This window comes from Triticum dicoccoides, chromosome 4B (assembly GCF_002162155.2).
Source record: "Triticum dicoccoides isolate Atlit2015 ecotype Zavitan chromosome 4B, WEW_v2.0, whole genome shotgun sequence".
NCBI classification, from domain to species: domain Eukaryota; kingdom Viridiplantae; phylum Streptophyta; class Magnoliopsida; order Poales; family Poaceae; genus Triticum; species Triticum dicoccoides.
The window spans coordinates 137403831-137431206 of NC_041387.1; the positions used below are offsets into that span (position 1 = coordinate 137403831).

Sequence of the window (27376 nt, forward strand, 5' to 3'; positions counted from 1 at the left end):
GGATCGCTCGCGCGGAGAACGGCGCACAGTCGCAAAACAGACGCCCTCTCTGTGACCTGTGCAAAGGCGACCTGCCCCCACAACGCAGCCGCCTGCGACGAAGACGGCGGAGCCAAGCACCTTCTCACCGCCACCTTCCACTGCTAATACCACCCCGCCTCCTGCATCCCATTTACCGCCGCCGACGAAGCCCAAGCTCGCCGGCGCTACCGTCTGGCTACACAGCGGCGGGCAATTAGTTGGTTCTCCTCTCCCGTCGTTGGGGGGCATACGAGGCGCAGTGGAGTAATTGCTCGGATTCGAATTCCAGATCTTTTCGGAGTTTCTACGGAACAAGTCCCGGCCGTTTCCTCCTTGGATCCGGACTCCCTTCTTCTAATCGGATCACAGGTGAGGCCTCGGCTCGTTTGGATATAAGTGCAGCCAGCCCTCGGTGTGCTTCTTCTCAGATTAGTTTCAAGCAAGTTCAATTGGTTTGCCGCTGAAGCAACTCTTCTCCCACAAGACCTGCTTTTGCAATTGCTCCAATGGAGGTCTGTAGCGTAGCCAGGATAACGAGCTTTGCTCATTTTGGCCTGAAAATTTTGCCTAAGCTCCTGTCTCTTTCTCCCGGTTCATTGGGGAAATTCAGAAAGGTCTCACCAGCGATGGAAACTGAAACTGTGGTGAGAAACTCGCCGGAGCTGCCGCAGGATGTATTGATGGACATATTTTCACTCCTGGAGATACCTGACCTCATGCGTGCTGCCTCTGTCAGCTCCTCCTGGCGCTCCGCCTGTACCAGCCTCTGCAGCCAGCTTGAGCTGTACAAACGTCCTCAGACGCCTTGCCTCCTCTACACCTCTGAATCTGCTGGTGAGAACGTAGCTTGTCTCTACAGCCTCGCGGAGAAGAGGGTCTACAATTTAACTCTCCCGGATCCACCCATCCGCAGCAGGTATATTATTGGGTCATCACATGGTTGGCTAGTTACCGCGGATGACAAGTCTGAGCTACATCTTATCAATCCGGTCACTGGCCAGCAGATTGCTCTCCCGTCGGTGGTCACCATTGGTTATGTAGAGCCAATCTTTGACAATGCAGGCACAGTTATTATGTATATATTGCGGCAGCAACTTTACGATCCGGACTTAGACCCCGAAATGGTTGGTCCCAAAATGTTCCCCCATGCTCCCGACAAGCTTCGTTACCATGTCTACATCAGGGTATTTATCTTTCTGGATCCATCCACAGGAAGCTACATTGTGGTTCTCATCCATGGTCCAGGATGTCAGCTTTCGTTTGCAAGGGTAGGAGATTGTAAGTGGACCTTGCTGACGCCGGATTGGGACTATGATCAATGCATCTACATGGATGGTCTATTGTATGCATCCACAAGAGCCGGAAGAATGGATGCTTTTGACCTCACTGGTCCTACCGCCACGAGGAATATAATTGCAGATGAGATTGCCATTCACAGTTCTGAGTACAGGGGCGAATTCTACCTTCTTCAGGCTCCATGGGGTGATCTGCTGCAAGTTTGCAGGAAGGCTGAACTCATAGATGCGGGCTATGAGGAGCTCATAGTTAAAACTAATAAAATCTTGTTACACAAAGTCGATATGGAAGCACAAGAGCTTGTGGAAATAAATAGCTTGCATCATAACGTGTTGTTTCTTGGGCGTAACCAGTCTATATGCCTTAGTGCTGAAGAATATCCGCAAGTGAAGGCAAATTGTGTCTATTTCGCAGATGCTGAGCAATATAATTGGATGTATAAGACGAATCCCCGGGATATAGGTGTTCTCAACCTTGAAGATGGCAGTAGGGAGGAAATTGTGTCCCCGCTTTGGTGCAGCTGGCCGAGTCCCATATGGTTAACACCCAGTCTTACAGTGTTGAATCTGTCATTGTACGAATAGGTAGCTTTTCTTAATTATGTACCTTGATTATGGGGTCTGTCGACCAAGTTTGCCATTCTTTTGCGGGCAGATGCTATGACAACGGAAGCATGTTCAGTCTATCTCTTTTTTCGTATATTGTTTGCTGTAATGAAACTATGACCGGAAAATAAATATTAGGAATGGAAATGGTGCTCTACAACAAATCCGTTTTCTGTTCTTGTTTGTTTGATACCCCCCCTAACAAGCCATGTGATAACCATCTGTTAGAATGGTCTATTATTCTCTTCTGTATGAGATATTATGTACTCCCTCTGTAACTTAATATAAGGCGTTTTTTGACACTGTCATAGACTATAAAAACGTTTTATAAAAAGTTACAGAGGTAGTCTTTCTGATGCTTTCATTGTGCTTGAATCATTTATTTAATTGGGATGTTCTGCATTAACTAGCTATTGGACGTGACATCATTTTCTAAATATTATCGGCACATGTTGTCAGTGCAATTGCTAATCCCTGACCATGTTTGAAGATAACTTTGAAGATTTTATTTGAACGCTATATGTAATTACACTTTTTGCTCCTGGGCTACTTCATATGGTTCTTTCATGCTTTGGCAAGCATTTCGGCGAGTTACATTGAAAAGGAGGAAGATTGTCACTCGAAACAGCTTAGAATCTTTAATTTACACCGAACGCTACTGTGGCCGGCATATTTGTTGGCATGCTCATGAAAACATGTAGTGTTAGCGTTTTTTCTGAGACAGCAAGCAAGCCATCTCATGCTCATTGGGGATCCAATACTCCACTACAATTTCAAGTTATAGCAGTCTGCCAAAAAAATAGGAAACAAAATGTTGGCGCCAGATTCCAAGGCGCATAGGCAGCTATGAATCGGATCTCATGTTGAGGTTGAACAAGGGGCCACGATGCCCACCGCATTTTGTCAACCCATGCCTCACAGTGTAGGTAATCTTCATCTTAAAATTGAGATCTACAGGGATCACAACTAATGATTTGAATGATCATTTTCTCGTGAACGATGGTTTGGTTCGACCTGAGTTTTGCATGGGACATCTGAATGTCATAATGTAGGCTAGCGAAAAAGTTCCCTTGCTTATGAAACAGCGTGGTTGCTTTGACGTGGGTTTACAAAATTCATATCTTCTGCGATCTTGTAAAACAGCCTCCTTATACTTGGACTAACAAGATGTTTTCAGCACTTACAAAAGATTGGATAGATGTCTAGTAAATATTTGAATGCCGTGCTGTTCATCGAAATACTACACTCTATAATAGTGGATCTTTTTAATCGGTTCCCACTTACACATGCTATGGAGGCATTGTGCAGGTTCAAGCCACTACAATTTCAAGTTGGTGCAGTCTGCCAAAAAAAACTGTTGCCATCAGATTCCAAGGCGCCTAGGCGGCTATGAATCGGATCTCATGTTGAGGTTGAACAAGGGGCCACGATGCCCACCGCGTTTTGTCAACCCATGCCTCACAATGTAGGTAATCTTCATCTTAAAATTGAAATCTACAGGGATCACAACTAATGATTTGAATGATCATTTCTCGTGAATGATGGTTTGGTTCAACTTGACTTTTGTATGGGACATCTGAATCTCATAATGTAGACCAGTGAAAAAGTACCCCTGCTTATGAAACAACGTGGTTGCTTTGACGTGGATTTACACAATTCATATCTTCTGCGATCTTGTAAAACAGCCTCCTTATACTTGGACTAACAAGATGTTTTCAGCACTTACAAAAGATTGGATAGATGTCTAGTAAATATTTGAATGCCGTGCTGTTCATCGAAATACTACACTCTATAATAGTAGATCTTTTTAATCGGTTCCCACTTACACATGCTATGGAGGCATTGTGCAGGTTCAAGCCACTACAATTTCAAGTTGGTGCAGTCTGCCAAAAAAAAACTGTTGCCATCAGATTCCAAGGCGCCTAGGCGGCTATGAATCGGATCTCATGTTGAGGTTGAACAAGGGGCCACGATGCCCACCGCGTTTTGTCAACCCATGCCTCACAATGTAGGTAATCTTCATCTTAAAATTGAAATCTACAGGGATCACAACTAATGATTTGAATGATCATTTCTCGTGAATGATGGTTTGGTTCAACTTGACTTTTGTATGGGACATCTGAATCTCATAATGTAGACCAGTGAAAAAGTACCCCTGCTTATGAAACAACGTGGTTGCTTTGACGTGGATTTACACAATTCATATCTTCTGCGATCTTGTAAAACAGCCTCCTTATACTTGGACTAACAAGATGTTTTCAGCACTTACAAAAGATTGGATAGATGTCTAGTAAATATTGAATGGTGTGCTGTTCATCGAAATACTACACTCCATAATACTATAATTTTTTTTATCGATTCCCACTTACACATGCCATGGGGCATTGTGCAGGTTCAAGCCACATATGCACAGAATTTGCTCTACCAAGAACGCTTATGCCTTGGTGATAGAGGTGTATGAAAGATGTTGAGCATCAGCAGTAACAAACCTCTTAGATCTTGATGATGCTGTTGGGGAAAACAAGCGAATACACTGGCATGGTGTGTCTATACCACTACCAGAAATGGCGTGTCTTTTCTAAGTGCAAGCGTAGGCAAGCTGTTGCATGCGCCAAATGCTGTTCGATCGAAGGCTGGCAAGAAGAGGGATTTTATTTGAAGACTGATGCTTTTTAGTTCTTATGATTGGTCAAGTCTAGTTGAGAGACATTATGTAAAGGCCAGATCATTCTGGCTGGTTCTGAATTTACATGGTTTATTTTTGTTGTGGGAAAAGAAGTGTTGTCACTGTAAATACAAAATTTACATACGAAATGACATGAGGCAGAAGATTACTAAACATGCTGGGTGGAAATAAGGGACAAGCATATGTTGTGCCTGATGCTCCCAGTACGCTAGTTTATCAGTTTATTGCTGAATACTCCCTCCATCTCCAAATTCTTGTCTTAGATTTGTCTAGATACGGATGTATCAAGTCACATTTTAGTATTAGATACATCCGTATCTAGACAAATCTAAGACTTCTTTCAAAAAAGACAAATCTAAGACAAGAATTTTGGGACAGAGGGAGTATATCACAAGCAGACCAGAATACTGCTGCGCGGCACAAACAAACAGGGATCCCTGCACACATCATTGACTAATCTAGACTGTGTATCAAATGAAATGAGGCAGATGATTACCAAATTGCAGCGTCTTTATTTTAAGGCCAACATTGCAGATGATTACCACATGTGCAAATCTAGCTGCTAGTAGGGATAAGATTGCATATAAATACAGTTAACATGAGACATAAGCAGAGGATTGCTAACAATTCAGAAGATTGCAAAAAAGGGATTTTATTTGAAGACTGATGCTTTTTAGTTCTTATGAGTGTACTGCTACACCATGCAAAAAAACTGGGAGTATAATGCTAGGATTGGAACAACAAATTACATCACAGAACATGATTAAAAACATACCCAGAATTGAACCCAGCTTTGACATGTATACTGCAATTCGATTGCATTGGTTGTCATAGTGAATTTCGTACATGCATTCATCACCAAAGGCCATTCACAAGATTTTCGTACCAAATTCTCCAAACAAAGTAAAAACTAATGCTAGCACTCGCTACAGAAGTCTCATGTGAAGCAGAGTAAAAACTAATGCTATCACTCAGCTACAGAAGCACCAAACAGTTGGGGCTCATTTGCTCAAACCGTGAGACCTACAGAAGCACCAAACTATGGAGCAAGATGTTCCTCTCCTTGGCTATAACAAGGAAGCCCTTTTTCTTGCAACGTTCAATCCCAACTCCCTTGTGCGATTTGCTGATATGATGACCAATCTGAAAGGAAAATCAATGGCATTTAGTCTCAAAATTTATTACGAGAGAGTGTTCACAATATTTGTACAAAATTCTCAAAAGAGATTCCTGCAAATTCTAAAGGCTATAACAAGGGCAGCCCTTCATGCTAAGCAGAGCATAGTCTTCACGAAGTGCAGAGGATATACCGTTTTACTTGCTGATGCCATGATAATAGTACCGGTGCTTCCCTAGCTGGCTCTTGTCCTTGGCAATCACAAAGCAACCCGGTTTCTTGCAGTGTTCCACTCCCGCTTTGTGAAGATTTCTGATATGGCGATCCTTCTGAAAAGAAACAAACAAAGAAAAAACAAGATTAGTCCCTAAATTTAGTTTACCACACTCAACTAGAAAGTCCAGAGAAAAACGCTACCTGGTCGTCGTTACATCCATACTTATAGTCCTTTTTTTCAAAGTAGCAGATCATACACACGGTCATTCGATTATCCTTGAGGCTGCTAAGGTTTATATCCCAAAAGCTCCTGTGAGCGTCCCTCTCGATCTACAACAGTCAAACAGTTTTCAAAACCAGTCAGTTAATTGCATGCCTATGAGCAACAAAAATGCAGCAAACTATAAAACATAATGGGCAATTGGTCTTCGGAAAGGCTCAAACAAAAGGATACACTACGGAAATCTCTACATCGTCACAATATGATCAAACACTACGGAAAGATACACATTCTTCACCAAAACAGCTATCTGATAAATCCCGTCTTCAAATGACCAAAGATTTTCAGGCAGGCTTAGCGGTGGTGATTTATCCTTAGAACGGTCACTTCATCAAGATTGAACACTAGCTAAAATTCCATACAAAGAATCAACACCCTCTGCATCATACATAAGCAGAGCAGAGGTGGGCATTTTTCAGGCAATTCTTCAGAAACTAAAACATGGCACGGGATTTTAAATTGTAATATGACAGTAAACTATTCTACCATTATTGTGACAGCAAACATCAGTTTTTTTTCAGAGATCTAAACCTACCTAAACGCTGATGATCGGTCAAAACACGCTGATGAACGAGCACAGGAGCAGAAAGGAGAAATCTTCAGAAACTGAACTCATGGCAAAAGGAACGAGCAAGCGCATGATCGATCGTACCTCATACTCATCTTTGTTCCTGTCCGCCTCCTTCCTCCTCTGGGCCTCCTCCCGCCTCCTTTGCCTGTCCTCCTCCTCCATCCTGGCCTCCTCCTTCCTCCGCGCGGCGTCCTCCCGCTGCCGTCTCTTCGTCTCCTCCTTCTTCTTCTCCTTGTCCTTTTTGATGGCCTCGGCAAGCTTCTCCTCCTCCTTCTTCTTGGTCTCTGCCTTCTTCCTCCTGGCATACTCCACCTCCTTCTTGGCCGCCTCCTCCTCCTCATTCCTTTTCTTGGCCTCCTTCTCTTGCCTCTCCGCCTCCGCCTCCGCCTTGGTCTTCTCGGCCTCCGCCTTGGCCTTCGCCTCGGCCTCCGCCTTGGCCTTATTCCTGGCCTCCCTCTCCATCCTCCTCTGGCGATCCTCATCGTCCTGGCCATCTGTCGTTGATTGCTTCTTGTTCTTGTTCTTGGCCTCATTGTGCTCCTCCTCGTCTTGGCCCGCCGGTAAGCGGCATGCGCGCCAAAGTAGCACCATGAGAGAGCGGAGAGATAATCCCAATGAAGAGGCCACCGAGCGCAAGATCCTGATCCAGCTCCCCATCGGCGGCGGTGGGCGTGGCTCCGGCACCGGCGGTGGTGGCCGCTGGCCAACTTGATTCATCGCAGAGGATGCGGGCTTGCGGAGGGAGCACGAGGTGGTTTAGGGTGGATGGGGAGGAGGGTGCGGTGCGGTGGCTGGCTGGCTTCCGGTGGGGGTAGTCGCAGTGCGGCACGGTGGCGTTGGGAGTTGGGACGGAGGTGGGAGGAGGAAGAAGGTTTCGAGCGACGAGTACGCGGGGAGGGCGGGGACGAACTGAATTTAACGGCCACCTCCTCGTCTCTCTGGCCTCTCTCTCTCTCTCTCTCTCTCTCTCTCAGGAGGCCTTTTTTTTCTTGGGCCGGGCTAATTGAGCCCAACCATTTTCTTCTCTTCTACTATCTTTTTTTTTTAGTTCCTGTCCGGTTGCCTCTCCGAGCTCCGGCGGCCGGCGACCGTGGCTGCTCCCAAACCCCCGCGTGTGCGTAACCTCAAGTGGTTCGAGCCGACCGGCACGTTTCGGTTCCGACCGAGCCGAATCGAACCGACCGAGCCGTAACCCTAAGTGGCTCGAGGTCACGCCGGCACTGCATCCTCGGCCTCAACCACCTGCATCGGCGGCGGCGCGTAACCTCAAGGGCGCGGAGCTGGCTCTTCTCCGTCTCCTCGCTGCCAGGGACGTCCACGACCTCCTCCCCCTCATACCCACCCACCCCTCCCAACTCCAATGGCAGCATGCCCGCCAGCTGCTCAACGAAACGAAACGGCCGACCAACTGACCAGCATCCATGCCCAATCTACTCCATGGTACGTGTCTCAGATCCCATCTTTCCATTCTTCACTTTGCAATCTTGCGTCACTGAATGTGTGAACTGTAATCTGTTGAACTGAGTGCATTCCAGGCAGGCAATATGGCTAGTTCCCAGATTATGCTAGAATGATTGGTTTGAATAGCTGAGGTAACTAGTAGTACAATATGACCATCTGGCAGCATGATTTTTATTGCTTGCTGGTTGCATATTGCCTGTCATCATGATTGATCATGAGTCATGGCCATCTAGCAGTGCATTTTACTCTCCTGGATTTTGAAATTTGAAGCTCTATGTGCACCTATGGAAACTAGGTTTATTGATTTAGCATGAATTTTGGGGATGTTATACCTTTCAAGTTTCAACTACATGACCACCAGATATAGTCGACCAACTATAAGCCTTGACATTCAGAATACTACGGGTCGCATGTTTCTCAGTTTGAAGTTTGCACACATCTACTATAAATTTCATTGATTGAGTGCTTTGCTTCTTGTACGTTCATGTTTTCTGCGGATATACTGTTTTTTCATAGTGTTCAAGCATCCTGCTATATCTAGTTATGCACCTTGTGGCTGCTCTGCCAGGTTGCTTTATGTTTTTATTTTGAGAAAAAGTTGCTTCATGTTCTATCTACTGATATAAGATCCCACACCATTGTTTATTTAAGACTTCCACAAGTTAACTTCTCATGAGGCTGTTAACGTACTACAGCATTTCAGTCCACTACAATAGCTGAATAATTTACCTTACTAAGCGAACCCACTAAGTCATCATATATATACTTTTACATAATGTGGTTCTGAAAATTGGGTAGTTCTCAGATTCTAGTAGAATGATTAGCTTGAATTGTTGTGGTAACTAGTAGTTTGTACAACATGACCATATGGCAGCATGTTTTATTGCTTGCTGGTTGCGTAATGCCTGTCATCATGATTTGTCATGACCATCTAGCAGTGTATTTCACTCCGTGGTTTCCCCGAGTTCTTCGATTATGATATATGAAGCTTTATGTGCAAGTATGGAAACTACTAACTTCTAGTTGATTGAGTAGCGTAATTAAGTTCACCGTAGGAGGCAACACCAACAGGGTTGATTGATTGTACTCTCCCTCTCCCTCCCGCGCCGCCCCCGCACGGTGCCGGGGAGGGAACCCTAGGTGGCCGCCGCCGAGCTCCCCACCCTCCCTCCTCCTCTCCCGTCGCCGCCAGAGGGTCTGGCCGGGCAAAGCTCGCCCGGGCTGGCGGCTGCGGGGCCCTCTCGATCCCCCGTAGGCAGAGGTGCGGCGCGGGAGCCACGGCGCGACGCCGCCCGGGTGCGTTAGAGGCCGCTGGCGTGGTGGCGGCGTGGACGGTGGAGGATCGTGCGGGGCGAGCTCTAGCGGCTTGGATCTGGCGCGTGAGGGGATGATGCAATGAGGGATGTGGGCGGCGCGGCCTAGCGCTTCCTGGGCGTCGGACGGCGGCTGCTGGCAGCAAGGTAGCCGGCGGCTCTTCTCACGGGCGGGTGGAGGAAGGTGAGTGGGTGGACGGTGGACGCCTTGGTCTCGGGCGGCGGGGGCAGGACGATGCGTGGAGAGCCGAGGGGGCGCAGGGCTGGCACCGTGGATGCGGCTACTCGGCAGCCGGACTGCCGGCTGCCTTGGCGGCCTCTCATCTGGATCCGGGATGCCCAGATCTGATGGGGCGGCATCCGCCCCCTGGTTGCGTTGGCTGGTAGTTGGCCGGCAACGCGGACTGGCCTCCGGTGCGGGAGTTTGACGCGGTACTCCTGCATGGGGCTCGTCGCTCCTCGCGCGGCGTCCGGCGTTCGGTTGCCCTGGAGTCGGTGCACGGCTCTGGGGCGCCTTTGTTCCGGTCAAGATGGGAGCTTGTAGTTCGATTGGGGGGCGTCTTCTCATTATGGCGTTGATGAAGGATCGTGACGGTGGTGGTCAGGACAACATTTGTGCCGGCAATCAGAATATGTGCCGTAGGCCGCGGATTTGGCATCGTCTAAGTTGATGGCTCGACGATGGCCGTCGGTAGCCACTGGGCCATGTCCCCCCCCTCCCGGTCCACCTAGATAGGAGGGGACTTTAGGCGTGGGTGCCCCTACGGTGGTGGCGCTGACCCTGGCCTGGGGGCTGATGCCGGGCTTCTCCAACCGCGGTTTGCGCACGGTGAAGCGGACGGTCGGCTTTGTCTCGTGGCATGGATGCCAGGGCGGTGGCCCTGGAAGGTGGTCCACATGGTTGGCTCTCTAGCGGGCACCATGGCGGCGGTGGTAGCATTGTCTCTTGGTCGTGTGGGGCTTGGCGCAAGGTAGCTCGGGCGGGCTCTCGGTCTCCGTGGGGGCGCCTCGATCCAGATCTGGGGAGTTGAGCTCGTCATGCTTCTTCTGAAGACCTCGTGGTGACACGCGAGAACTACCGGGCGAAAGCTCTGCGCTCTGGCGCCGACGATGATGACGCTCGAGGGCGCCACTCTCTTATTGAAGATGTCGTCGTGGTGTTCCCATCCGTGTCCGGGTTCCGGGTGAAAACCTTTGTCCATTGTGGACTCGATAGCGGCGACGCTTGGCGCCGGCATCCCTCCTGAGGGCGTTGTCGTGGAGCTTAGGTGTATAGGGCGTAGCGTAGCGTTGTACTCGGGTCCTCCTATGCTTTTTCGTCGGTACCATTGGTGATCCGTTTATTCTGGGATCGGCTTTGTAAGAGGACTACCTCTCCACCTTGTATCGTTCGGCCGTGTACTTTGTTCGGTTGTTGCTTTTATATATAAAGCGGGGCGAAAGCCTGTTTCGAGAGAGTTGATTGAGTTAGCATGAATTCTGGGAATGCTATATCTTTAAAGTTTCAATTGCATGACAACTAGATATAGTTGACCAACTGTGAGCCTTGACATTCAGAATACTAGGGGTTGCATGTTTCTCAGTTTTCACTTTGCACAAAGCTACTACACATTTTGTTGAATGATTGCTCTGCTTCTTGTATGTTCATATTTTCTGCGCATTACTCTGTTTTGTCACAGTTTTCAAGCACCCTGTTATGTCTAGTTATGTTCCTTGTGGCTGCTGCTGTACCAAGTTGCTACATGTTGTGTACACACCTTGTCTATCTACTAATATAAGATCCCACACCATTGTTTATTTCAGGCTTCTACAAGTTAACTTCTAGTGATGCTGTTAGCGTACCCACTACAGTAGCTGAATAATTTACCTTGCTTAGTGAACCCACTAACTCATCATATATATTGTTACATAATCTGGCCCACTTGTTACCAAACTTTATGCCTCGCTGCTTCTCTGCTTTATTACTTTTTAGCTACTTTCCCTTGCTATTTAAGCACCATTCGGGGTCGGTGAGATCCATCTCTTGTGCAAGGGGTTGTCCCCCGGCTAGCTAAGAACCCTAGCTACAGTACTTCTAGATCGAGCAATCCATCTTCTTGAGGTGGCCTACTTTCTGTGTTTTGCATTTCATTTCTGAAGATCATCGACAGATCCTTAGTTAGCGCCTGTCAGTACCATACTTGCTGGTATTGATGAATCTAGCCTCGTATGAGATGGCTTCTGTAACCAACTTGCTTCATGTCGTGTGCACACCTTCTGTTAATTGATATAAGGAGATCCCGCACAGGCGTTTAGTTCAGGCTACCGGGAGTCAACTCCTGGTGAGGCTATTAGCACACTATGTATGGCATTTCAGTCGACAACACTAGCTGAATAATCTACCTTGCTTAGTGAATCCAGTAATCCATCTTATATATTGTTATGTAGTGTGGCTCAGCTTTAAGAACTTAATCGCTTGAAGAAATGTACAGCCTGATTTTATTGCTACACTCTGACTGTTGCTATGTGTTACTGCTGGACTACATCTTCACTCGTTCTAATCAGGCTGTATTTTGTTGTTACATCAATTATAGGCGCTCGCAACTGAGGTCTTCAACAGTCAACACACACGACGCGGCGCATGAATGCAGGCAGGCACACGTTTTTGGATTGCTAACCTGAATATCTGATGGTTCTGTAGTGAGTGCTGTAATGTTTACCTCAAGTTGCTACTCTGTGTTTGCATGAGGATGAGGTGTGCTTGATGTGAGTGTGTGGCTTGTTCTAACCGTGGAGTACCTAGTTGCTCCGTGGCAAGAGATAACCCTGCTTGGAGATGATGTGACCCAGGTAGTCGATGTGGTCCTGGGCAAACGAGCACTTGGACAACTTGGCGTACAGCTGATGCTCGCGGAGCAGGTTGAGGACGAGGCGGAGGTGCTTGATGTGTTCTTCCAGGGTCTCACTGAAAACGAGAATGTCGTCAAGGAATATGATGACAAACTTACGCGTATACTTGGCGAAGATGGCATTCATCAAGCACTGGAATGTTGCGGGGGCATTGGTTAACCCGAACGGCATGACGCGAAACTGAAAGTGGCCGTGGTGCGTCTTGAACGTTGTCTTGTGTCCGTCCTCCTCACGCATGCGAATTTGATGGTACCCTGCTCGCAAGTCCAGTTTGAAGAAGTAGGCGGCGCCGGCCAGTTCATCCAGAAGCTCATCGACGACCGGCAAGGGAAACTTGTTTTTCACTGTGACGTCATTGAGGCGTCTGTAGTCGACGCAGAATCGCCAGGTACCGTCCTTCTTCTTCACGAGCAGCACCGGCGTGGCGTACGGGCTGACTGAATGAGTGATCACACCGGCATCAAGCATCTCTTTAACTTGCCGCTCAATTTCGTCCTTCTGGAGAGGTGAGTAACGGTAAGGACGAGCGTTTGTTGGCTGCGCCCCGTCCTCCAAGGTGACCGCGTGGTCATACTGTTGATGCGGAGGGAGGCCCTTTGGCGCGGCGAAGACGTTGGTGAACTCTTCCAGAAGATCGCTGATTGGTGTCAGGGATGGCTTGCGAGACTTGGGCGCCGCTGATTGCATCTCGACCATGGCCATGGCCCAGATGTCATTGCCGGCGATGAGCTTGCAGAGCTCGGCTGGTTGCACTGCGGCAAGGGTGGTCGTCGTCTTGGGTCGAACACCTTGGAGAGTCACCATTTTGTCGTTGTGGACAAATGAGATGAACTTGTCTTGCCAGTGGCATGTCATAGGGCTGTGCTTGGCAAGTCAGTCCATGCCGAGAATGTCGTCATATGCACCGGTGTCGAGCTCGTACATGGGCGTGGAGAATGTGTGCCCTTGCATCCACCATTTGAGCTCTGGAACTTGACGTGAGCAGCTGAGGCGATCCCCGTTGGCCACACGCACCTCGAGTGGCGCGATCTCCTGGGTGGATGCGCCAACCCTGTCCACGAAGGATTTGCTGACAAAGCTATGCGTGCTGCCGGAGTCGAGCAGCAGTAGCATGACCTGGTTGCCCACCAGGGCCCGAAGGCGGATGGTGTTGGGTGCCTCGGAGCCGTCCAATGCGTGCGCGGAGATTGTACAGCACTCTGGTGGCGGAACTGGTTGCTCCGGTGCGTCGAGCAGGTCGGGCGCGTGGACGGTGTCGTCGGAGAGCACTTCTCCATAGGCTCCCACTTGGATCGTGAGCAGCTGCGCCTGTTGGCTGCAGCGATGCTCGCGGCTGTACCGATCGCCACACTTGATGCAGAGACCGTTGGCGCGACGAAATTCCTTCAGTTGTCGTTCGTGGTTGTAATCGTCCGGTTGTTGACGCGGTGCCGCTCCAGGGCGCGCCGGGGGTGCTGGCGGAGGGCGACCTTGAGGTTGTGGGCGTGGACGCGCCCGTGGTGTGTTCAACTCCTCCTCTTGAATCCGCGCCAGGACCGACGACCGGGTGATGCTTGTCGGTGCCTGGAGTCGAAATGCCGCTCGCAGCTCGTCCTTGAGCCCCAAAAGGAACTGGGTAACGAAGAACTTGGTGGAGAGCGACGGGTCGAGCGCGAGCAGATGATACATGTATGTGTCGAATGCCTGGCGGTATTCGCCCACGGTGCCGCTCTGACGCAGCTGGAGGAGCTTGTGCATCTCGAGCTCAAACTCATCGACGCCGAACTCCTCGGTGATCGCGGCGCAGAACGCCTCCCACGCCAGGCCGCTATGTGTTTGTCGAAATAGTTGCAGCCAATGCGCCGCCTGCCCCTCGATGTACAACGTCGCCGTGGTCACCCATGTGGACGGTGGGACGTGGTAGAGGTCGAAGTAGGCGCGGCAACGGTCCAACCACAAGTAGGGGGCGCTGCCGTCGAACCGGGGGAAGTCGTGCTTGTTGGGGAACATAGTAATTTCAAAAAATTTCCTACGTACACACAAGATCATGGTGATGACATAGCAACGAGAGGGGAGAGTGTTGTCCACGTACCCTTGTAGACCGTAAGCGGAAGCGTTATGACAACGCGGTTAATGTAGTCGTACGTCTTCACGATCCGACCGATCCAAGCACCGAACGTACGGCACCTCCGAGTTCAGCACACGTTCAGCTCGATGACGATCCCCGGGCTTCGATCCAGCAAAGCTTCGGGGATGAGTTCCGTCAGCACGACGGCATGGTGACGATGATGATGTTCTACCGGTGCAGGGCTTCACCTAAACTCCGCGACGATATGACCGAGGTGGAATATGGTGGAGGGGGGCACCGCACACGGCTAAGGAACAATCCGTAGATCAACTTGCGTTGTCGTGCCTAGAGGTGCCCCCCTGCCCTCGTATATAAAGGAGCAAGGGGGGAGGGGCGGCCGGCCTAGGAGGGGCACGCCAAGGGGAGTCCTACTCCCGGTGGGAGTAGGACTCCCTCCTTCCTTGTTGGAGTAGGAGAAGGGGGGAAAGAGGGGGAGAGGAGGAAGGAAAGGGGGGCCGCACCCCTTGTCCAATTCGGACCAGAGGGGAGCTGCGCCCTCCTTCCTTTCGGCCTCTCTCCTCTATTCCCGTATGGCCCAATAAGGCCCATATACTCCCCGGCGAATTCCCGTAACTCTCCGGTACTCCGAAAAATACCCAAATCACTCGGAACCTTTCCGAACTCCGAATATAGTCGTCCAATATATCGATCTTTACGTCTCGACCATTTCGAGACTCCTCGTCATGTCCCGATCTCATCCGGGACTCCGAACTCCTTCGGTACATAAAAACTCATAAACTCATAATATAACTGTCATCGAAACCTTAAGCGTGCGGACCCTACGGGTTCGAGAACTATGTAGACATGACCTAGAACTATTCTTGGTCAATAACCAATAGCGGAACCTGGATGCTCATATTGGCTCCTACATATTCTACGAAGATCTTTATCGGTCAAACCGCATAACAACATACGTTGTTCCCTTTGTCATCGGTATGTTACTTGCCCGAGATTCGATCGTCGGTATCCAATACCTAGTTCAATCTCGTTATCGGCAAGTCTCTTTACTCGTTACATAATGCATCATCCCGCAACTAACTCATTAGTCACATTGCTTGCAAGGCTTATAGTGATGTGCATTACCGAGAGGGCCCAGAGATACCTCTCCGACAATCGGAGTGACAAAACCTAATCTTGAAATACGCCAACCCAACATGTACCTTTGGAGACACCTGTAGTACTCCTTTATAATCACCCAGTTACGTTGTGACGTTTGGTAGCACCCAAAGTGTTCCTCCGGTAAACGGGAGTTGCATAATCTCATAGTTACAGGAACATGTATAAGTCATGAAGAAAGCAATAGCAACATACTAAACGATCAAGTGCTAGGCTAACGGAATGGGTCATGTCAATCACATCATTCTCCTAATGATGTGATCCCGTTAATCAAATGACAACTCATGTCTATGGCTAGGAAACTTAACCATCTTTGATTCAACGAGCTAGTCAAGTAGAGGCATACTAGTGACACTATGTTTGTCTATGTATTCACACATGTATTATGTTTCCGGTTAATACAATTCTAGCATGAATAATAAACATTTATCATGATATAAGGAAATAAATAATAACTTTATTATTGCCTCTAGGGCATAATTCCTTCAGTCTCCCACTTGCACTAGAGTCAATAATCTAGTTCACATCGCCATGTGATTTAACACCAATATTCACATCTGTATGTGATTAATACCCAATAGTTCACATCATTAAGTGACCAACACCCGAAGGGTTTACTAGAGTCAATAGTCTAGCTCACATCGCTATGTGATTAACACCCAAAGAGTACAAAGGTATGATCATGTTTTGTTCGTGAGAGAAATTTAGTCAACGGGTCTGTCACATACAAAGCCGTATGTATTTTGCAAATATTCTATGTCCACAATGCTCTGCACGGAGCTACCCTAGCTAATTGCTCACACTTTCAATATGTATCCAGATTGAGACTTAGAGTCATCTGGATTGGTGTAAAAGCTTGCATCGTTGTAACTTTTACGATGGGCTCTTTTATCACCTCTATAATCGAGAAACATCTCCTTAGTCCTCACTAAGGATATTCTTGACCCATGTCCAGTGATCTACTTATTAGATCAAAATTGTATTCCTTTGCCAAACACAGAGCAAGGTATACAATAGGTCTGGTTCACAACATAGCATACTTTATAGAACCTATGACTGAGGCATAGGGAATGACTTTTCATTCTCTTTCTATTTTCTGCAATGGTCGGGTCTTGAGTCTTACTCAACTTCACACCTTGTAACACAGGCAAGAACTCCTTCTTTGACTGTTCCATTTTGAACTATTTCAAAAATTTATCAAGGTATGTACTCATTGAAAAATCTTATCAAGCGTCTTGATCTATCTATATAGATCTTGATGCTCAATGTGTAAGAAGCTTCACCGAGGTCTTGCTTTGAAAACTTTTATTCAAGTATCCTTTCATGCTATCCAGAATTTCCATATCATTTCCAATTAACAATATGTCATCCACATATAATATTAGAAATGCTACAGAGCTCCCATTCACTTTCTTGTAAATACAGGCTTCTTCAAAAGTCTGTATAAAACCATATGCTTTGATCAACTCATCAAAGCATATATTCCAACTCCGAGATGTTTGCACCAGTCCATAGATGGATCGCTGGAGCTTGCACAATTTGTTAGCACCTTTAGGATTGACAAAACCTTCTGGTTGCATCATATATAATTCTTCTTTAAGAAAACCATTAAGGAATGCAGCTTTGTTTATCCATTTGCCAGATTTCATAAAATGCGGCAATTGCTAACATGATTCAGACAGACTTAAGCATAGATACGAGTGAAACACTCTCATCGTAGTCAACACCTTGAACTTGTCGAAAACCTTTTGCGACAATTCTAGCTTTGTAGATAGTAACACTATCAGCGTCCGTCTTCCTCTTGAAGATCCATTTAATCTCAATGTCTCGCCGATCATTGTGCAAGTCAATCAAAGTCCATACTTTGTTTTCATACATGGATCTTATCTCAGATCTCATGGCTTCAAGCCATTTTGCGGAATCTGGGCTCACCATCGCTTCTTCATAGTTCGTAGGTTCGTCATGGTCTAGTAACATAACTTCCAGAATAGGATTACTGTACCACTCTGGTGCGGATCTTACTCTGTAAGACCTACGAGGTTCTGTAGTAGCTTAATCTGAAGTTTCATGATCATCATCATTAACTTCCTCACTAATTGGTGTAGTAGTCACAGGAACAGATTTCTGTGATGAACTACTTTCAAATGAGGGAGCAGGTACAGTTACATCATCAAGTTCCCTCCCACTCACTTCTTTCGAGAGAAACTCCTTCTCTAGAAAGGATCCATTCTTAGCAACGAATGTTTTGCCTTTGGATTTGTGATAGAAGGAGTACCCAACAGTTTCCTTTGGGTATTCTATGAAGACGCACTTCTCCGATTTGGGTTCGAGCTTATCAGGTTGAAAACCTTTTTCATATAAGCATCGCAACTCCAAACTTTAAGAAACGACAGCTTAGGTTTACTTCTAAACCATAGTTCATACGATGTCGTCTCAACGGATTTAGATGGTGCCCTTTTAACGTGAATGCAGCTGTCTCTAATGCATAACCCCAAAACGATAATGGTAAATCAGTAAGAGACATCATAGATCGCACCATATCCAATAAAGTGCGGTTACGACGTTCGGACACACCATAACGTTGTGGTGTTCCAGGTGGCGTGAGCTGTGAAACTATTCCACATTGTTTTAATTGAAGACCAAACTCGTAACTCAAATATTCGTCTCCGCGATCAGATCGTAGAAACTTTATTTTCTTGTTACGATGATTTTTCCACTTCACTCTGAAATTCTTTGAACCTTTCAACTATTTTAGACTTATGTTTCATCAAGTAGATATACCCATATCTGCTCAAATCATCTTGTGAAGGTCAGAAAATAACGATACTTGCCACGAGCATCAACACTCATTGGATCGCATACATCGGTATGTATTATTTCCAATAAGTCAGTAGCTTGTTCCATTGTTCCGGGGAACGGAGTTTTAGTCATCTTGCCCAAAAGGCACGGTTCGCAAGCATCAAATGATTCATAACCAAGTGATTCCGAAAATCCACATTTATGGAGTTTCTTCATGCGCTTTACACCGATATGACCCAAACGGCAGTGCCACAAATAAGTTGCACTATCATTATTAACTTCGCATCTTTTGGCATCAATATTATGAATATGTGTATCACTATGATCGAGATCCAACAAACTATTTTCATTGGGTGTATAACCATCGAAGGTCTTATTCATGTAAACAGAATAACAATTATTCTCTAATTTTAAATGAATAACCGTATCGCAATAAACACGATCAAATCATGTTCATGCTCAACGCAAATGGCAAATAACATTTATTTAGGTTTAACATTAATCCCGAAAGTATAGGGAGTGTGCGATGATGATCATATCAATCTTGGAACTACTTCCAACACTCATCGTCACTTCCCCTTCAACTAGTCTCTGTTTATTCTGTAACTCCTGTTTCGAGTTACTAATCTTAGTAACCGAACAAGTATCAAATACTCAGGGGCTACTATAAACACTAGTAAGGCACACATCAATAACCTGTATATCAAATATACCCTTGTTCACTTTGCCATCCTTCTTATCCACCAAATATTTGGAGTAGTTCCACTTCCAGTGACCATTTCCTTTGCAGTAGAAGCACTCAGTTTCAGGCTTAGGTCCAACTTTGGGCTTCTTCACGGGAGTGACAACTTGTTTGCCATTCTACTTGAAGTTTCCCTTTCTTTCCCTTTGCCCTTTTCTTGAAACTAGTGGTCTTGTCAATCATCAACACTTGATGCTCTTTCTTGATTTCTACATTCATCGATTTCAACATCACAAAGAGTTCGGGAATTGTTTTCGTCATCCCTTGCATACTATAGTTCATCACGAAGTTCTAGTAACTTAGTGATGGTGACTAGAGAATTCTGTCAATCACTATCTTATCTGGAAGATTAACTCCCACTTGATTCAAGTGATTGAAGTACCCAGACAGTCTGAGCACATGCTTACTAGTTGAGCGATTCTCCTCCATCTTTTAGCTATAGAACTTGTTGGAGACTTCATATCTCTCAACTCGGGTATTTGCTTGAAATATTAACTTCAATTCCTGGAACATCTCATATGGTCCATGACGTTCAAAACATCTTTGAAGTCCCGATTCTAAGCCGTTAAGCATGGTGCACTAAACTATCAAGTAGTCATCATATTGAACTAGCCAAACGTTCATAACGTCTGCGTCTGCTCCTGCAATAGGTCTGTCACCTAGAGGTGCATTAAGGACATAATTCTTCTGTGCAGCAATGAGGATAAACCTCATATCACGGATCCAATCCGCATCATTGCTACTAACATCTTTCAACACAATTTTCTCTAGGAACATATCAAAATAAACATATGAAAGCAACAACGCAAGCTATTGATCTACAACATAATTTGCAAAATACTACCAGGACTAAGTTCATGATAAATTTAAGTTCAATTAATCATATTACTTAAGAACTCCCAATTAGATAGACATCCCTCTAATCTTCTAAGTGATTACGTGATCCATATCAACTACACCATGTCCGATCGTCACGTGAGATGGAGTAGTTTCAACGCTGAACATCAATATGTTGATCATATCTACTATATGATTCATGCTCGACCTTTCGGTCTCTGTGTTCCGAGGCCATATCTGCATATGCTAGGCTCGTCAAGTTTAACCTGAGTATTCTGCGTGTGCAAAACTGGCTTGCACCCATTGTAGATGGACGTTGAGCTTATCACACCCGATCATCACGTGGTGTCTGGGCACGACGAACTTTGGCAATGGTGCATACTCAGGGAGAACACTTCTTGATAATTTAGTGAGAGATCATCTTAAAATGCTACCGTCAATCAAAGCAAGATAAGATGCATAAAGGATAAACATCACATGCAATCAATATAAGTGATATGATATGGCCATCATCATCTTGTGCTTGTGATCTCCATCTCCGAAGCACCATCATGATCACCATCGTCACCGGCACGACACCTTGATCTCCATCGTAGCATCGTTGTCGTCTCGCCAATCTTATGCTTCTACGACTATCGCTACCGCTTAGTGATAAAGTAAAGCATTACAGGACGATTGCATTGCATACAATAAAGCGACAACCATATGGCTCCTGCCAGTTGCCGATAACTTCGGTTACAAAACATGATCATCTCATACAATAAAATATAGCATCACGTCTTGACCATATCACATCACAACATGCCCTGCAAAAACAAGTTAGACGTCCTCTACTTTGTTGTTGCAAATTTTACGTGGCTGCTACGGGCTTAGTAAGAACCGTTCTTACCTACGCATCAAAACCACAACGATAGTTTGTCAAGTTGGTGTTGTTTTAACCTTCGCAAGGACCGGGCGTAGCCACACTCGGTTCAACTAAAGTGAGAGAGACAGACACCCGCCAGCCACCTTTAAGCACGAGTGCTCGTAATGGTGAAACCAGTCTCGCGTAAGCGTACGTGTAATGTCGGTCCGGGCCGCTCTCACAATACCGTCGAACCAAAGTATGACATGCTGGTAAGCAGTATGACTTGTATCGCCCACAACTCACTTGTGTTCTACTCGTGCATATGACATCTACGCATAAAACCTAGGCTCGGATGCCACTGTTGGGGAACGTAGTAATTTCAAAAAAATTCCTACGTACACACAAGATCATGGTGATGACATAGCAACGAGAGGGGAGAGTGTTGTCCGCGTACCCTCGTAGACCGTAAGCGGAAACGTTATGACAACGCGGTTGATGTAGTCATACGTCTTCACGATCTGACCGATCCAAGCACCGAACGTACGGCACCTCCGAGTTCAGCACACGTTCAGCTCGATGACGATCCCCGGGCTTCGATCTAGCAAAGCTTCGGGGATGAGTTCCGTCAGCACGATGGCGTGGTGACGATGATGATGTTCTACCGGCGCAGGGCTTCGCTTAAACTCCGCAACGATATGACCAAGGTGAAATATGGTGGAGGGGGGCACCACACACGGCTAAGGAACAATCCGTAGATCAACTTGTGTTGTCGTGCCTAGAGGTGCCCCCCTGCCCTCGTATATAAAGGAGCAAGGGGGGAGGGGGCGGCCGGCCTAGGAGGGGCGCGCCAAGGGGAGTCCTACTCCCACCGGGAGTAGGACTCCCTCCTTCCTTGTTGGAGTAGGAGAAGGGGGGAAAGAGGGGGAGAGGAGGAAGGAAAGGGGGGCCGCACCCCTTGTCCAATTCGGACCAGATGGGGGCTGCGCGCCTCCTTCCTTTCGGCTTCTCTCCTCTATTCCCGTATGGCCCAATAAGGCCCATATACTCCCAAGCGAATTCCCGTAACTCTCCGGTACTCCGAAAAATACCCGAATCACTCGGAACCTTTTCGAACTCCGAATATAGTCGTCCAATATATCGATCTTTATGTCTCGACCATTTCGAGACTCCTCGTCATGTCCCCGATCTCATCCGGGACTCCGAACTCCTTCGGTACATAAAAACTCATAAACTCATAACATAACTGTCATCGAAACCTTAAGCGTGCGGACCCTGCGGGTTTGAGAACTATGTAGACATGACCTAGAACTATTCTTGGTCAATAACCAATAGCGGAACCTGGATGCTCATATTGGCTCCTACATATTCTACGAAGATCTTTATCGGTCAAACCGTATAACAACATACGTTGTTCCCTTTGTCATCGGTATGTTACTTGCCCGAGATTCGATCGTCGGTATCCAATACCTAGTTCAATCTCGTTATCGGCAAGTCTCTTTACTCGTTACATAATGCATCATCCCGCAACTAACTCATTAGTCACATTGCTTGCAAGGCTTATAGTGATGTGCATTACCGAGAGGGCCCAGAGATACCTCTCCGACAATCGGAGTGACAAAACCTAATCTTGAAATACGCCAACCCAACATGTACCTTTGGAGACACCTGTAGTACTCCTTTATAATCACCCAGTTACGTTGTAATGTTTGGTAGCACCCAAAGTGTTCCTCCGGTAAACGGGAGTTGCATAATCTCATAGTTACAGGAACATGTATAAGTCATGAAGAAAGCAATAGCAACATACTAAACGATCAAGTGCTAGGCTAACGGAATGGGTCATGGCAATCACATCATTCTCCTAATGATGTGATCCCGTTAATCAAATGACAACTCATGTCTATGGCTAGGAAACTTAACCATCTTTGATTCAACGAGCTAGTCAAGTAGAGGCATACTAGTGACACTATGTTTGTTTATGTATTCACACATGTATTATGTTTCCGGTTAATACAATTCTAGCATGAATAATAAACATTTATCATGATATAAGGAAATAAATAATAACTTTATTATTGCCTCTAGGGCATATTTCCTTCAGTGCTTGGGGGGCTTGATGTAGCCGTCGGTATGCTGGTGGTGATGCACCTGTGCTGGTTGGTGATGCGGCGTATGCAGCAGTGGGGGTCGCTGGTCCTCGAGGCGAGGGGGTGGCGGTGGCCCTTGTGGATGATGTTGTGGGACGGGAGCAGGACACAGGGGTGGTGGTGGTGGTGGTGGTGAAAAGGGGTTGATGACGGTGGTGGATCCCGATCCGTGCGGCGATGGCGACCGCTCGAGCGCCTTGCGCGTGTCGTCGACATTGGCTTGGGTGAGATCCACCTGCTTGGAGAGAGCCCGCGGATCTTGCGAGACTTGAGCGTTGAAGGCGGCCTGAGCTTCAAGTCGCTTGTCGCTGTCGACCTTCTGCTTGTCGAGGCGGGAGATGATGCTCTCCATGAGAGACTTGAGAGTGCTTGTGTTGTCGTCCATGGCGGACAGCAGCTGTCGCGTCTGGACTGAGGGCTTGGAAGGTGCCATTGCTCCTCTCCGAACCGATCAAACCCCATCGGGGATTTTGGGCGAGTCGCCGGAGCAAGTCGCACCCGCGATGGTGGGTGTTACAGATCGAGGCCAGGAGGATCTCGGAGCAGCGGAGAAAAAAAATTTGGGCAGGATTCGATGGCTCTGATAACCAATTGTCACACCACGATCTCGATTGGAGGCCGATCCAGAGTAGGTGGAGCAGCCGGGAGAGGGGATGAGTTGCGTGAGGAAGGGGATGAGCAGAGGGAACAGGTTAGGTGAGGATTTCAGATTCAGTTTTACCAGCCTGTCCAACACACGCGCCCACCCTGGGCTTAAGTACACGACGCACGCACGCTGCCACTGGCCAGCTGGCCTTACAAGTGGACCCAACGCACTCGCTACACTTGGACCTGGTCCCTGGTAGTCACACGGCGGTGGTACACCCTGCCGTTGTGACATTGCTGTGAGTGTGTGGCTTGTTCTAACCGTGGAGTACCTAGTTGCTCTGTGGCAAGAGATAATTCTCTGGCAACTGAAAAAGAACTGATGGATGGAAACTTTAGCTCTGAATGAAGGAATCCTTGCCTTCGGTGGTGGGTTATAAAACACGATCACGCGCCAATCTATTCTCCTGCTATATAACTAACCAATACTAGTACTCGGGCTCATGTTTCCAACAAGCCCATTCATACTACTAACTCCATTCGGAATTAACTGTCGCTGAAATCATTTCAGCAACAGTTACTTCATAGCTTGGTGCAAAATACATTATCAGGAACAGGGCAGTTCGAAATCTCCAATTACTAGCATCCATGTCGATGCTATACCAACCAGGGCCAGGGCCAGGCTGAATGATCCACAGCTAAACCATCACCAACATTCATGAGTTCATCACAAGATAACGTTAATACACTTCTACTTCACTACTTCACTGCTTCAGGAACCTAGGTACTTGGGCTCAGCGCTTCCGCTTCTGTGTGCGCCACTGCCTCAGCACGTACTGGACCACTTCTTTCAGGGTTGCCTTCCTATTCTCTTTGTGGTTCCACAGCTCCGGCACAGAATAGCGGCCGCTAGGGTTGTACTCATTCACTTCAAGCAAAGCCTTTGTCACCAACCCATAGACTTCCCCACCATGCTCTTCTTTGAGTTCCTGCAGCTTCTCATCATCCTCACGGAGAATTTCCTAACATGAACGCACACACCATTAGATAAACATACTACTACATTTTAAACATGTAAGACAAAACAGGCACCAAAAGCTTCAAAACTTTGCACGCTCCACAAATATGCCTAAGACAGACAGTGATCAACGATCTTGTGCTGTGAATTTAGCAAAGTATTCATACAGGAGCTATGTAGTGTCTAAATGCTGCCACAGTATAACAAAACATGGATGAGCAAAAATAATTTATGTGTGTGAAATAATGTAAGACACGCCTGCTTCATTACATAGTAATGCATGGCTGCATTAATAAACTAGTATATCAAATATACATACACAATGACCTTTCCATGCATGTGGAACAAGTATGCTACAGAAAGTTCAGGGGGGAAACATTGTTTGCAGATGGCAGGAGGGCTTTGAGCTCCATGTATCAAGTATCATGTCAAATTCCAACAGCCAAGACACGTTGTGTCCAGCTTAACCAAGCTAGGAACTGAGAACCAACTTTTAATTGACTATAAGGAATATCATAAAGCGTCCCTATCATAAACTTCTAGGAGAGGGGGAGTTATTAGCATCCGGCAATGTGGGTACTGAGTGGCAAGCTTTTTATCGGTAAGAAGTTTGGTTACTCCATGAGCAAATGCTAGATGTACTATCTTTCCAAAAAGCTGGCAAATTAAATATAACTTAACTGGTATAGAACTGACCATCAGCTTCAAAGAAAAGCAACAAATGGAAGAAAGAGAGTCTTGAATAAATACAAGTCACCATTTATTTAATTAGATGCTATAAATCTCAATCAAGAGCAGCTAACATCAACATAAGGTTTTGCACACAGGAACTCAAAAATCTTGCTTCCTAGCATTGAAGTTGCACAAATATATGCATATGACCAAGCTCTCCACAAGCTGCTAAATCAAGTAAATGAAACTTATCCAACATTCACTACAAGCATACTCCCTCCTTCCATCTATATAGGGCCTAATGCGTTTTTCGAGGCTAATTTTGACCAAATGTTAGAGCAATAATATATGACATGCAACTTGCACAAGGCATACCGTCAAATTCGTATGTGAAAGGAGCTTTCAATGATATAATTTTCACATTATGCATGTCATGTACTATTAATCTTGTCAATAGTCAAAGGCGTTCTTGTAAAACACATTAGGCCTTATATAGATGGAAGGAGGGAGTAGATACATATGGCTAATTTTTCAGATTCCTTCATCAAGCATCCAATATTTGCTATTGCACAAAAGAAAAATTATTTATGGCATAGCCTAATTGACTTTCTAATTGGTTAGCTGTAAAAGATATCGTGCGGTAGCTTACATCCACAGTTGAGACCATGCCATGAAAAACAAGATATTTATAACTCCCATGAAAAACTACATTATTTAAATTACACAAGAATATAGCCCCTTGGCTGGTTACAATTGGTGGCTGACGTTTTCTTGTTTCCTCCACTCTTATTTGCATGTAATGAAGGACCAAGGAAGTAACAGATGGAGGAAAAAGAAAGGACCTGATTAGTAATGTAACTAATGTTTTTGGGTCAGACTCAAACACAGCAAGATTCAGAAATGATAACACTACCGGAGCCCTTAACTCGGTAAGTCCAATGTTTGTATTATGGAATATTCTTTCTCTCGCTACCTATGGTTGATAATACTTTTGATCAACAGATTAGGTATTTTTCCCTTTCCATTATTAATGTGAGAATTTCTGCTACTTTTGTCCCTTTAGATTAATGTAAGAATATGCAGGGCAGTAAATTAAACTTTGTGTCTCCAATTTTTAGCTCTCACCACAATTTACTTATGAATAGATGAACCGAGCTAATGTTTGCAGAACAGGAAATTCAATGTGAAATTGGTAACTCGAGATACAAGCTATTAGAGAACATCAAGTGTATAAAAGCAAGAGCGAAGATATTACTACCTTCTCTCTGCCCTCGACCATGATAACTTTAAAAGGGTGCCATTCTGGATTTTTAATCTCCTCTTCCCACTTTGAACAAAGAATGGAAGCAGTTACTTCTGCATCTTCTTCTGACATTTTACCTTTGCAAGCCTTAGCAAATGATTTCAGATCAAGATCACCCATTCTTTTAACGCCTACAGTTGCTCGGGCAGTTGTAACATCCCGCAGACCCTGCAGCATATGCAATAGATAGCTTTGAAATGTAATTCAAACATAATACTAGACAAATGCAAGTACTCAATCGATGAGATAACTTACATCTATTAGCTTCTTCCGAGCATCTTGCAACTCATCGTTGCTTATCCTTTCCTTCATAAGCAGAGTGTGGTGGAGTGCTTCCACTGCATCCATTTCATCATACTTGTCCTGAAGCTCGGCACTAAGTTCATCTATTTTTCTCTTTGATTCAGAGTCTTCTTCACCTGGCATATGCTTCATCACTTCCAATTTTCCCTGCAACTGTTTTATTTCTAGCTCAAGCTTCTGTTTGGCATCCAGTTTCTGCTCTAACTTGATAATCTCATCTAGAGCAGCCTTTTTCTCCCTCTGCAGTTTGCCATTTTCAGCACAGGAAGATAGTCATAGATATTAGTATCTCAAAACCTCAAGTAAAACAATATATAGTAAGGCACAAACCTTGTGTTTTGCCACAAGCTTCAGCACATTTTCATCTGCCTTCTGTTGCTCCGACGTTGCCATCTTAAGATACTTTGCTTTGATCTCGTTCTGTATTCACCACAACAACCTGACATGA

The 27376-nt window shown here is 46.1% G+C and overlaps 2 protein-coding genes and 1 long non-coding RNA gene across 3 annotated transcripts in view; 2 read left to right on the plus strand and 1 right to left on the minus strand.

The window, feature by feature from the left end:
• Positions 1–50: 50 nt before the first annotated feature.
• On the plus strand, positions 51–2076 carry LOC119295467. The gene has a single exon (XM_037573884.1). It carries the CDS (start codon positions 528–530, stop codon positions 1899–1901), a length of 1374 nt encoding a protein of 457 aa, XP_037429781.1. The 5' UTR covers positions 51–527; the 3' UTR covers positions 1902–2076.
• Positions 2077–7781: 5705 nt separating this feature from the next.
• On the plus strand, positions 7782–12310 carry LOC119293471. Its single transcript, XR_005143073.1, has 2 exons — positions 7782–8232; positions 12140–12310. It is a non-coding gene; the product is annotated as an uncharacterized LOC119293471 (long non-coding RNA).
• An 11861-nt stretch (positions 12311–24171) lies between these two features.
• LOC119295468 (factor of DNA methylation 1-like) overlaps positions 24172–27376 on the minus strand; it is a 7176-nt gene continuing 3971 nt past the window's right edge. Inside the window, exons 5-8 of the mRNA XM_037573885.1 lie at positions 27259–27348; positions 26881–27168; positions 26581–26793; positions 24172–24654 (exon numbers count right to left, since the gene is read on the minus strand). Coding sequence (XP_037429782.1) covers positions 24427–24654; positions 26581–26793; positions 26881–27168; positions 27259–27348 — 819 coding nt within the window. The 3' untranslated portion in view covers positions 24172–24426. The remainder of the gene's footprint in view (positions 24655–26580; positions 26794–26880; positions 27169–27258; positions 27349–27376) is intronic.